The sequence below is a fragment of the Puntigrus tetrazona genome, chromosome 18 (genome assembly GCF_018831695.1).
Source record: "Puntigrus tetrazona isolate hp1 chromosome 18, ASM1883169v1, whole genome shotgun sequence".
NCBI classification, from domain to species: domain Eukaryota; kingdom Metazoa; phylum Chordata; class Actinopteri; order Cypriniformes; family Cyprinidae; genus Puntigrus; species Puntigrus tetrazona.
In genome coordinates, this window is record NC_056716.1 from 13,395,250 (window position 1) to 13,407,443 (window position 12,194).

At 39.6% G+C, this 12,194-nt stretch overlaps 1 protein-coding gene across 3 annotated transcripts; it reads left to right on the forward strand.

Annotated features, from left to right (window-relative positions):
• Nucleotides 1–961: 961 nt before the first annotated feature.
• depdc7a (DEP domain containing 7, paralog a) lies at nt 962–11,044 on the forward strand. Of its 3 annotated transcripts, XM_043264708.1 has the most exons (10): nt 963–1,842; nt 3,256–3,494; nt 5,696–6,119; nt 7,249–7,379; nt 7,467–7,659; nt 8,340–8,560; nt 8,907–9,049; nt 9,374–9,499; nt 9,997–10,075; nt 10,584–11,044. In XM_043264708.1, the coding sequence occupies exons 2-10, from the start codon at nt 3,437–3,439 to the stop codon at nt 10,796–10,798; spliced, it is 1,590 nt and encodes a 529-aa protein (XP_043120643.1). In that variant the 5' UTR covers nt 963–1,842; nt 3,256–3,436; the 3' UTR covers nt 10,799–11,044. The 3 variants fall into 3 exon arrangements, with proteins under 3 accessions (XP_043120645.1, XP_043120643.1, XP_043120644.1); XM_043264710.1 differs by lacking the exon at nt 3,256–3,494 and having other exon boundaries at nt 962–1,842; XM_043264709.1 differs by lacking the exons at nt 963–1,842; nt 3,256–3,494 and adding an exon at nt 5,047–5,254.
• The last annotated feature ends 1,150 nt before the right edge of the window (nt 11,045–12,194 follow it).

A 12,194-nucleotide genomic window follows, 5' to 3' on the forward strand; every position in this document is an offset into this window, starting at 1 on the left:
GTGGCTGAAAACAAAGACCTCAATGTCCACAAATGGCCCGTCATGAAGGAAGCCACTGTACAGCTGAGTCTAGTGAGGGGCGTTAGTAGATTCCAGGCTGCGTATCGCTAGGAGAACTGGATGTTTGTCCAGTCCCAAACGTCTCAGACGCATGAATATGGATAGGAACGTGCTGCTGGGGATGTGTGGGGACAGAGCTGAAAGGACTCTTTGACGTCTGTCAACTCAGTGTTCTGGTTTGAGACTGGAATTCGTTTACGGGGAACAATCGATGGCCAATTGATGCGATCCACCCGCTAACCATCCGTCCTGGAGATGCTTTCTACAACAGACAGGAACAGAGCCTTTGTTTTAACAAGATTAGATTTTACTAAGTCAGAATGTAAAAGGTCTAATAAAACTTAGCAGGTTGAATCTATTTATCTATCTATGAATACTATCTGTCTGCCTGGGTCTATGGATCTATCTGTATCTCTCTGTCTATTCTTCTGCGGTTGTCTATGTATTTGTCTTTCTGTCTCTGTATTACACTTGTCATATTTGTATATGTATATATTTAAGTGTCAAATTAAGTCTTTTTGAGCAAACGTATAATTGGGGGAGTGGCTCACCAAAAAAAAATGTCATAAAGCATATCATAGTGCAAAAATGTCTTCTCAAAAACACTGTTGAGTGCCATTTACTCCTTAGATTATTTGGATTTCAGGGGAAACGTGAGCTGGTTGGTTCTCCGAGAGATTCCAGCGTTCCTCAAGACATTCCATACCTGTCCTGTGATGCGTCAAACAGGACCAGACCAATAAACGTGACGACGTGCGTAACGCCCCGGTCATCATTAATTACCTCTTTAGCATGCCATTGCTTATCACGCCCCTTGTGTTCCCATAAAGCCCAGGTGATAAAGCACCCTGCATAAAGGGCTCACATGGCTCAGTTTAGGGGAAGGGAAGATGGCTCTGGGTTCTTGATAAGAAAACCGGAACAGCAGCCAGGTACTGTGACCTTGCTGACAGGTTCTCCGGCATGATTTAAACCTGAGCTGTAGGAATGTGTTGACTCAAGAGCAGAGAGAAAACGCTTTAACCTGTGACACAGGTTTACACAACAACATCATCACTCATGAAGAGAACGCAGAAGCGGCAGAACCGGTTCTGACGACACGCGTGTGTTTTAGGTGGTTGGAAGCGTAACTTTTAAGAAGAGCTTATTTAGTTTTTATAGACTTTTAACTCAATGCTTTCTGCATGAGGTCAACTCTGCTCTGGAAACTTCTCATAGTCTGTTCTGACTGGGTACTCTCCTACGGCTTTCTGTGGCATCCCGGACCTCGAAAGTGTGCTATCTATGTCCTTTAAACGTTTTTATGCACTAGTTTGCATGGCAGGGCGCTGGAATTGGATTCGTGGAGGTATATGGATGATTGCGGTTGTCTGACTGGCGCATACCGTTTGGATCAGAGTGTTTGTGTGTATTGGAATGCAAAAGTGCTCTGTGGCTGAGGGGGACAGTAAAAGGGCTAATGACTTGGGAAAAAGGAGTGAATGAGACCCCCTGAAGAGTGTGAAAGCTAGCATTGAGAGGCAAATTCTCTCGTACAATCCTTTGGCCTGGAATCTCTGACAAAGCATGATGAGGAAGAGCCGTAGAAAGGGACTTTCTAGATAAATCCCATCCCTCCCCCTTCTAACCGCTTTCTTTACCACGTTTAGCTATTATCTCAACACTGACACTTACGTACGAATAATACAGTTCAAGCCTACTCTTCTTTTGATGCTCGGGACTAGGTTTTGGTTAGGATACATGTCATTGCTGGTGAGCTCAGTGCTTAAAATCTCTCATTTGGTAAGTTGTACCTTTTCTTACTTTTATGAACGTTGTCTATACTGTTCCTGGATTCAGCTGTAGTCACATTAATCCACTAAAAGGTGGCTATTAAAGATCATAACATGCATCTGAAGGTTTTTATGGAGATGTCGTTGGCAATGATTTACATGGCGGGTGTAAACAGCATAAAAATGTGCCTGTTGGTTTCTTATAGCAGAGGTCACTCTATGCGGTGATGCATTAAATATGCATATCAAATTACAATTTTCTCAACCCCTATTATCCACAGCCTGTTAATATTTCTAGGTATTTTCTGAGTATACATTCCTTGAAGTTCAAACATGTCTGCGCTTTTCAGTGTTTCAAAGAATTGAAATGTCATTTAAAACCACAGACCTTGATCTGAGAGCTTTGTTTATTTCACGGTTCTGAGACTTCTTCCTGTTCTACCAGTTGAGACCGAGGTGAAGCAAATAAAGTTTTAATTGTTTAAGATGCTGATAAGCGTCCGCATTTACTCAAGTGACACAGGTCTTTCATTTAGAGCTTCATCTGACCGCCAGAGACTAATGATCACCTGTATTTGCAATATAGTGTTTTTTACAAACTTTATTCAATTTGAAATAGCCTTTCAGTTAAGGCTGTTATAGACATAAATGGAATCTCATCCAATCTAAATACAATTTTGTTTCAAATGAAAGATATATTTTGAAGTAATTCAGCATAGGCCATATCTACTACTTATTTTAAAAGAATACACTCAACTAAATTGAACATATGTTTCTGGACCCTTAATGAGGCTACATTTTATTTATAATTACAATTCTATTACAATACAGCTTTTTAAAACTATATTTGTACATGATGAATTTGATGCCATTTAAAATATACACCATCAACTTTAAATTAAATATCAAACAACAATTTAAATTAAAAACCTTGTATGCGCTTTAGTAGTCAACATAGCACAATATCAAAATGTTATGAATGAAAATGTAAAATAAACAGTTAATTTGAAATTATTACGAAGTGTTATTTTTTAAAGGTGTGTTAAGAAACAGTCAAAAAGATGTAGGCTAGCCTACTCTCTTAGTACACTTAGGCTAAGTATCTTTTTCATTTTCATTTCATTAATATTAGGCTTATATGCGAGTTTTTTTTAATATACAAGCTTTGAAGTACTCTACAAGTATACGTTCAGTAAAATAAGACTTATTTTTTTACAAGGATCATCATAGTTTTAAAGTAGAAATGCCAACGATATCCTGTGGTATTTTGGCGGGAACCGTGGTTACTATGGAAATTTCTTGTATAGCCGTTAAATGTCAATATGTCGCAAAAAAAAAAACTTTTTAAAAACCCAAATAAGTTTTTAGCTTTATTTATAATAGACTTAAGTACACGTCGTGATGCTTATTTGTCACTGTGCAGAGTTTCGGTGACTGCCTCAGTGTAAAGGTGCCATTATTATGCTAACGAGCTCTGGACTGCCCCCGTGACGTCACGGCGAGGGTGTGAGAGCGCGCGGGCCGGGGCTGTGGACGAGTTCGGAGCGCGCGAGCGTGAACCTCAGCCGCTCACAGCGCGAGACCGAAGGGGATGCTCCGCTTCCATGCAGCGGCGGCGCGACACGACCGACTTTAACCCCGAGCACATGCACAGACCTCCAGGTAGGTTTCCGCGCTGTTCTTAGCGTAAATGCGAAACAGCTCAGACGAGATTCGAATATCGTTTCAAGTTTTTCTTTACATTAAAGATTCGTCTTGGGTTAAAATAGTAATGCATTTCTGAGGTGCGTTCAATTTATGTTATATTTAAATTCTAAAGTGAACTTAGAGGTTTTGGTGGCAGATGTTTTCATTCAGACGCAGTTTTGCATTTATAGTGGCCGGAGGCTTAAAGCGTTCTGCTTGCCTGTGCTTGACAAACTTGTTCGCCTAGGACAAATCATCAGAAGTTGTTTTCAACGTGATTCTGTGTCATAATAATAGCCTAGATGCGCCGTCTTCTCCCTCTGGGGTTATTTATGTGAGTGTTGGGCAAACACATGAGTGTGTGCTGGCCATCAAGAGAGGAGTGATCCCGGCAGATGCTCTCTGTCCATGGGGACAAACACCATGGTGACTCCTCTAATGGGTGTTCTGTACATACTGGATTCACTTTTGAAGCACTATGATATTGTAACACTGGCATTATTCATGCACACTTAACAAATCAGCCAAAAATGATATAACATTTATCATGCTTCAAGTAGAGTCCAATGGCATTGCCATTCTATTCTTGTAGTGCACTGACATTATGCTTGTTTGTAAGATTCAGCTACTTTTATATGCAGTGCATTATTTTAAATAAAATCTCTGCAGAGTTATAATACAGCGGTACGCAAATGAACTGCCTTACGTGATGCGAACATAACAGGAAGGTTTCCTTATCGGCTAGTTTATCAGATGGAGGGACGAATCTGACGAGTTTAGTCAAATCTAGCCATTTGGAAAGAAACCTTTTATTTTTTTAGTTTCTGGCTCGATAAAATGGCCCGCGGCGTTTGCTCATTTATTTGTTAGGTGGAAAAAAAAACTACTTCTAGATGAAATTACATATAGATACTGTAATGCTAGTGGTATTTACAAGGCTCTTTAACACATTTAAAAGGTGTTTTGTAATAATGTCAAGGTACAATTTTTTATCTAAGTGCATTTTAAAGCAGTGTTTTGTCCTAATTTGAATACATAAAAAGTACAATTTTAACTTTACTTGACTTGTTTAAATGTACAAAATTAGGGATTTATCAAATAAATTATTATAAATATTTTTAAAAATGCATGACATGCAGGTTTCAATAGAAATGATTTATTTTAGTTTGTCATAAATACTTGTCAGTGCACTTTTACCATATTACAGTACGGACTTATACATTAATATAAGTAAAAGCGTCTCAAAAAAGCTTATGTTCAACTAATTCACTACAAATTTAAACTATGATACGTTTGATTTAATAGCAAAATTCTAGTTTATTTCTGTATTAAGTATTCATTTTAAAACATGCTATAAAGTGCTTTTTAGAGGGTCGAACAATGGCTATATTGTATATTCACACAGCTAGCATTAATCTGCCGTTCGCTGCCTCTCAGACTTCCCAGCAAAACTCTCGAGTCTAGAGAGAATCTTTTATATCGCGGCCAGCTGTTGTCCACTTGACTAAGAGTGTGTGTGTGTGTGTGTGTGTGTGTGTGTGTGTGTGTGTGTGTGTGCGAGGGGTGCGTCTCTGTGTAATCACAACATTCATAGCCACCCCTAGTAAATATCCCAATCCCTGACGGGCCATTTAGACCTTCATCATTACTTCAGAGCTGCACATAAAATTCAGCAGGAAGCACCTCTTCGCGAAAAAAGATCAGCCTCCGCCGGTGTCATTTATAAAGCTTATGAGGTACAGTATTGATCTTGGCAGCGGATGCTCTTTGTGTTGGAAGTCGGATCTGTAAAAGCTTTCTTTAGTCCGCCGTTAAACCCGTGAGAGCAAAACATGGGAAACTTCATGTTCTGCAACTGTCAAGCTGATTATAATGATAAAGAGCTGAAATTAAATACGGGTAAGCTGAAACCTCTTGGTCCGGTTTCAGAAGTCTGAAGAAGCTTCGTTTTGTAGACTTATTCCAGTATTAATAACAGACAGCGCCAAAGTGTTCACTAATGTTGGCATGAAACGGCTAGTTTGCGTCCGCAGTTTCTAAAGCCTGACTGAACTTATTAAACGCGTCTCCTTTCAGTCAGTGAGCTAGATGTATTTAATGTGTGGGAAATCAGAAGCACAAGAACGCCGGCTGAGATCGTTCTTCTGGCCTTTCTCACCCCGTCCGTCTCCCGACAGAGACAGGGATGGCTGGGAAGCCGTTCCGAGCCACGTACATCTGGACGAACATCATCAACAACCTTCAGACGCAGGTGGAGGTGAAGAGGAGACGCCACAATCTGAAAATCCACCACGACTGCTTTCTGGGCTCCGAGGCGGTGGACGTGGTTCTGGCTCACATCATCCAGAGCAAGTTCTGCGGAGACGCCGAGGTGCCTCGGTCCAAAGCGGTCCGCCTCTGCCAGGCCCTCATGGAGGCCAGAGTCTTTGAGGCGGTGGACACTAAGGTGTTCGGGAAAGAAAAGAGGCAAGCCAGGTTTGAGGACAGCGGCTGCAGCCTGTACAGGTTTCTGAACAGACCGACCCCGAGCGCGTCCAGCTCAGAGACCATCGAGAGTGGGTACGATTCTCTCAGGAACGCAAACAGTCCACCCTACAAGAGGTACGTCAATGTAATAAGAAACATTATCTTATTATAGCTTTAGGAGAAACGTGTGAGAGGTTGTAGACCTCTGACAGCGTCCTGAAAGGAATCCGTGTCTTTTCAGACCCTTATTTCATCTGTGAAACGTAAAAGCTTCTAAAGGAGGCAAAAACATGATGAACATGTCTTGTTTCTAGTGAAAAATATGGAAAAATTCTTTAATCGAGATAATACTAGATAAGCTAAATGATTCAAGATATTTATTTCTTAGTGGTGAATAATTATAATATGTAATTACGTATAAAAAGTGTTTTACTTTCCCCGCTGGCAGATGATTTAATTTTTTAGATATTTTGACAAGAAACAAGACAAAAAGTAAAATAAGCCATTTTTGCAGTGTTTTCATTGATAACCTTCCCTACTTCTGCGACTAAATCAGATAAGTGAAGGAATCATTCGGTGTTATGAACTTCATCAACAAAAAGTTTGATTTAGGATTTATTTTGATTTGATGAAAAGCTAATAAAGTCAAACGTTTCCGTGAATAACCTGATGGATTTATTAATTTGATTCTTGACTTCAGACCACTTGTATTATAATGCCCACATGTTATGATTTATGGTGATTTTTGCAATGGTTTGGCATCCTTTTTTTAACCCTGAAAGCATTAGCTCCCATTCACTGCAATTTCATTTTCGGTCATACTGAAGAATTACAACAAGCCCGAATCGTAACAGAATGTTGAGGTTTGAGAGAAAAAAACTCCTTACGGGAATATCTTCGAAACAATTTGTGAAAATCAGTGCCGAAAATTGTGTTTCTGTTTACAGTAGGTCAAGTGTTGCGAGGTAAAACTAGTTAATCATTTACCTTTCATTAGTTGCCTAGAAATCTTACAGGATGGCTGGTAAATTCTCTGAATTGTTTTTCCTTAGAGATTTTATACTTTGAAATACCTCAGCTCGACCGAGGTTGCTATTAAAAGCCAGTTCTCTGTAAACGTCGAGATCTCAGTGAATCATGAACTAAAAATCCTTATTTGGGCGATTCCTACGAGAAACCCGTTCGGCCTGGTCCTTCGCAGATCGCAAGCCGTTTCAGACGTACGAAGTTCCCGTTAATATCGTCTGATTCATTTTTTTCCCAGGAAAGAAGATTCGGTGTATTCAAACAGCTCGCCGGTCAAAACGGACAAGTCCCTCGAGGATGTGTTTGGAAATCTGAACATGAGCACGACCGTCTCGCCGCAGATGATGAATCTGGGGTTGTCGCAAGAACGTACGTTTTCTTTGGATGTGCGTGCTTTGTGTCGCACGATGGCGAATCTGTCTTGAAAGTATTAAAGCTGACGTGTGTCTGTGTCAGTGATGGATGAAGTATGGCAGCAGCAGACGGTGCTGAGGCTCCTCCAGCTGATCGAGCTGCCGCTTCTGGAGAGTCTGCTGGAGGGCCAGGAGAGCCCTCGCCCGTCCCTTCACAGCATGGACAGCGACCCAGACCTCCTCTACACCAGCAGCTACCTGGACCGCGAGATCCTCAAGGCCTTCAGCGAAGCTCAGTACGCTGATTCGTTCCATTACATGCTCGTTTAACTCTCTGCTTTTTATTCTGGGGCGTCTATTTCATGCAAGAGATTATTAGAGATGTGCTTGCCGCACTGCAAAAGTGTTGAGTAAAAAAAAGCATAAATGTTAAAAAAATCTCAGAGCGTACTCGGAACACTATGTGATTTTTATAAAAAATAAAAATGCACGCGGAAGAGTATTATTTTTGTTGTGCATCAGCTCTGCTCGTCTGAATATGTTTCCTTGCCAGTGCGCACGTGAATTCAGAACGGATGGATGCTTACATAAACAGAGACTAGCCTTTTGGGGGATGCATTGTAACTATTTTCTGGTTTTATCGTCACTCTCAGCTACTTTTGACGTGCATGGGGTGAATGACATATACGTCAATTCTTACAAAATCCGTCCAACCTAAAATAACAAAATAATAAGTGTTTCGGTAAAAACATGCTTTGGAAGATTTTCAATAACATCATTTTTTTCCGTTTTTAAATGCACATCTGCTGTATATTGTGCTCTATATTGAACATGGGGCACGTTGTTTTCTCCCGCTCATATTTTCCGCCTAACACCCATTTTCTGATTTTCTTTAGTCGTGTATGTTTAGATGGCTGCGTCTTTGATTCTGCGTTATCTTTGCGTCACGTTCTTTCCTTTTTCTTCTCGCTAACAGAGCGGATAGCTGGTTGTCAGCGGCCGTGGACTGTCTGGAGTTTCTTCCCGATCAGTTGGTGGTGGAGGTGAGCCGAGGACTGGCCAAGTGTGCGGAGGAGACGTCTCAGTACAAGCAGCTCCTGTACGGAGCCCTGGTCCAGCACTACGGCCAGTCCGACTACCCCCCGCTGCTCAGCAACCACGTCTTTGACATACACTCGGGTGTCTCCGAGCTGCTCGGTAAGATATACGAAATGAAACTTGGCTTGTTAGTGGCCCCTGTGAAGAAGTGTACTTTAGCATGCTTCTTATTGTGTAACGTTTGCATTAGGATAATAACACTTGCTTCAGTGTCTCCAGCTTGTTTATTTGCACCGTTAAGCAATTAGTTGCTGTTAACAAGTATTTCCTTTCACTTCAGTTAATGTTGCTTAGCCAGTTATACCTCTATGTTAGCTATTTAGAAAAATCAGACCATGTGACCGTCGGTTTACCAATATCACCCAATATCACCCGGCATTATTAACAAGCTAACGTAACATTATTGTGTGTGTGTGTGTGTGTGTGTGTGTGTGTGTGTGTGCAGTGAATGGGAAGCGGGAGCAGGCTCTGGAGTCTCTTCAGCTCTGTCTGAAGCTGCAGGATTCACGCAGCAGAGAGGAGCTCCGCAGGTTACTGCGCTTCATGGCCCTCGCCGCCGGCCCTCAGGAGATCAAACTACACAAAGAGGTACGAATCAGACACTGCACAGCGTGCGTTCTTATGCTCAGGCAACTCAAGTGTTCGCAAAACCAGAAATGGATGACATAACGCGATTCGAAAACCATCACGGATCACCGCGTCCGCACCGGATCTGAGGTCTTCTGGTGAATTACGGCAGTGTTTGTGTCACACAAAAGTGTCATTGTTACGAACAGAAACTAAAGCGAGCTTCGCAGTTCGAAACAACAGCCTCTTCTCCGCTTTTGCCTGGACATGGTTTATCACGCCTACAGAAAATGCCGTTCCTACATCCCTACAGAAACTTGACGAGCTGTTTGTTTTGTTCTGTAGGTAGAGAACAGAATGGCGGTGAAGAGGGCGTTCTCGAATGCTATTGTGTACGGGACCAAACTAGCCAAAGGAAAGGTTGATCTTCTGGTTCTTTTCATGATGGACAACCACCATGACCTCTTCAAGGTGAGTCAGCAGCCGGCCTCTGAAACAGCAAAAACGATTTAAACAGTGCTGCTAACGAAATACAGCTAGACTTTTGATACGTCAAAGGATCCTCAAAAAATAGAATGGATTCAACTAAAATTAAACAGTAAAAAACGTTCTCAGTGTTGGTGAATAATAAAAATAAGAAGAAGAATCATGTGACACTGAAGTCTAGCTAATGATGCTGAAAATTCAGCTTTTATCACAGAAAAAAAATGTATTAATTAAAATGTATTAAACATAAAAAACGGTATTTTAAATTGTTAATATTATTTCTATTTTTACTGTATTTTTGATCAAATAAATGCCTTGATGAGTAGAAGAGACGACTAAAAAAGTCTTTGCCTCGTCAATAATTCGGCTCATCGTATTCTTAATAAATTGCGTTTCTGACGCAATTTTATAATTTCATAAAATTGTGTTTTTCGACGCAAGTGAACTGACAGTGTTTGCAATAATTCGTTTGTGCTGCCTAGATTCCCGTCACGTTGCACAAACTTGTAAGTGATAAACTGGCCGGCATCATCAAAGGATCAGACCCCGATCTCATGACAGGTGAGTCCACAGATACACGTAAAATACAACTTGTATTTATATAATTTATAAATATATAATATATATATTTGTATTTATATATAACGGCGTGAAAGTACAGGAGAATAGTGAAACAGGTATCATGCTCGCTCCACCTTAAGCTAAAATAAATCAGTAATAAAATAAAAATTAAATTGAGCTAAATTGAAGATACGTTTTTGCTTAATACGCAACTGTACTGTAATACGGATTACGTCAAGCGTGTAAAAAATACATACCGGATATAATAAAAGAAGTATTAAGCATACACACAATTTAACAAATAAATCTTTACAAAAAATTTTTACTGTAATGAAACATCCTGACACTTTACACTCAGACAAAAACATACTGTATTGATTTTGTATACTAAAAGATACAACTTTTGATTCAATGAAATATTAGTGAACCGCGTTCAAAGTGTCCTCGATTGTTGGTTCATGTTAACAAATGAGAACGTGATCATTTAAACGAGTCTCCCGTCTCTCAGGAACGACGTACTGTCAGCGTCTGAGCGGAAAAGATTACCTGGAAACGGTGCAGAAAACGACCAGAGAAGAGTTGTGGACGTTACTCAAAACCATTCACGAGAACTCCAAGCTCTCTCTGAAAGAGAAGCGCCGTCTGCTCGGACAGTTCTACAAAGGACACCCCGAAATATTCGTGCAATATTTTGGCAACAGAATATCCAATGTTTATATTTAAAGATACGCGGTTCATTTTTTTATATGTATGTATAATATGTAAAAAGTATTGTAAATATGTGTGTATTTATACCGCTGTTATGTCAAATGAGATCTGTTGATCGTTTTTCTATTCTTCATCAAAGATATGATATTATATTACCACGCGCTGCCCAGAAAACAACGTTCTTAGAACACGGTCCTACGTTAAAATACTTCAGAAAAACTAAATGTGTCTTTCGAAGAATAAAACGGGTTACAAAAGTGAGTCCAAGCTTCTTGGAGTTTTAACAAGGTCACAGGCTTTGGTGAGATTAAAAATGATTTAAAGAATTATAGCCATAACGTGCCAGCTCTACAAACCGAAGAAATGCATTCATACTTCTAATTCATTTCTCTCATTGCGATACTTTTTATTGTTCAAACAGCATTAGAATTAGATATATATTTCATATGCACAAAAAAAGAGGCAATTAAAACAAGCCACGACAAATATAATAAACATTAAATACTTGGGCATGATCACATTATTTAGTGTTACTCAATAGTCAGTCCATTGTCATCCAAAAAAAGAGTTCAGATTCTTGTAGAATACGTGCATTTTTTTTTGTCTTTCCATATAAACCCATGTGCTCGGTATAATCAGGGCCAGTAGGTTCCTGTCTCGGATGAATCTTTTCTTTGTGACGTGACGGAGCTCTGAAGGGAACATTTGGTCTGTCTGCAGCCTGCTGCACAAAATAAAGCGTGGCGTCAAGAAAAGGACGGGACCCTGGCAGCAAACATCACGGGCTGCTAATGGTTAAACAACAGACTGACGATGGTGGATTAGAAAAGACAAAACACAAGACGACATGTGTTCGGAATATAAAGGCAGGAAATAGGTGGGTTAGTAATTACAGACAGATGCTGAAGCACCATCATCAGTTTCATTTAAAGGCATAGATTAGTGTTAAAAAAAGCATGTTTAAATCGTATCAAATGTCTATATAATTATCCTGTTATATCAAAGGCAATTTAATATAGATTTTCTGTGGCCTTGTTTTAAAAAAGTAAGGTTGGTGAAGATGATGTTGGTTTTATGCTGACTGGAGGTGAGAAAGCGTCTGAAAACGGCCTTAAAAAGAAAAAAAATTCTTACTGGTAGTTATAATAGATAAGTTTTACTTTTTTTGTGTGTGGCTTCATCCAGAAATATTCACTTCCAGATCAGGATTAGCATAGTTAACGGAAACATTTTATTTGTAATTAAAAAAAATATATTTTTTAGAAGTTATTTAGTCACTATAATAATTTATTTATTTATATATATATATATATATATATATATATATATATATATATATATATATATATATTAGAGACATCTAACAAACTACCTAAAAAAAAACTTTTAGAAATTTAAAAATATTGATAAA

What these genes read in the sequence shown, in the direction of transcription:
- depdc7a (XM_043264708.1), top strand. Translation starts at nt 3,437, where the DNA reads ATGCAGCGGCGGCGCGACACGACCGACTTTAACCCCGAGCACATGCAC. An exon ending in TCTGGGGTTGTCGCAAGAAC is followed by an intron (nt 7,380 to 7,466) that starts GTACGTTTTCTT and finishes TGTCTGTGTCAG; the next exon opens with TGATGGATGAAGTATGGCAG. An exon ending in AGACCCCGATCTCATGACAG is followed by an intron (nt 10,076 to 10,583) that starts GTGAGTCCACAG and finishes CCCGTCTCTCAG; the next exon opens with GAACGACGTACTGTCAGCGT.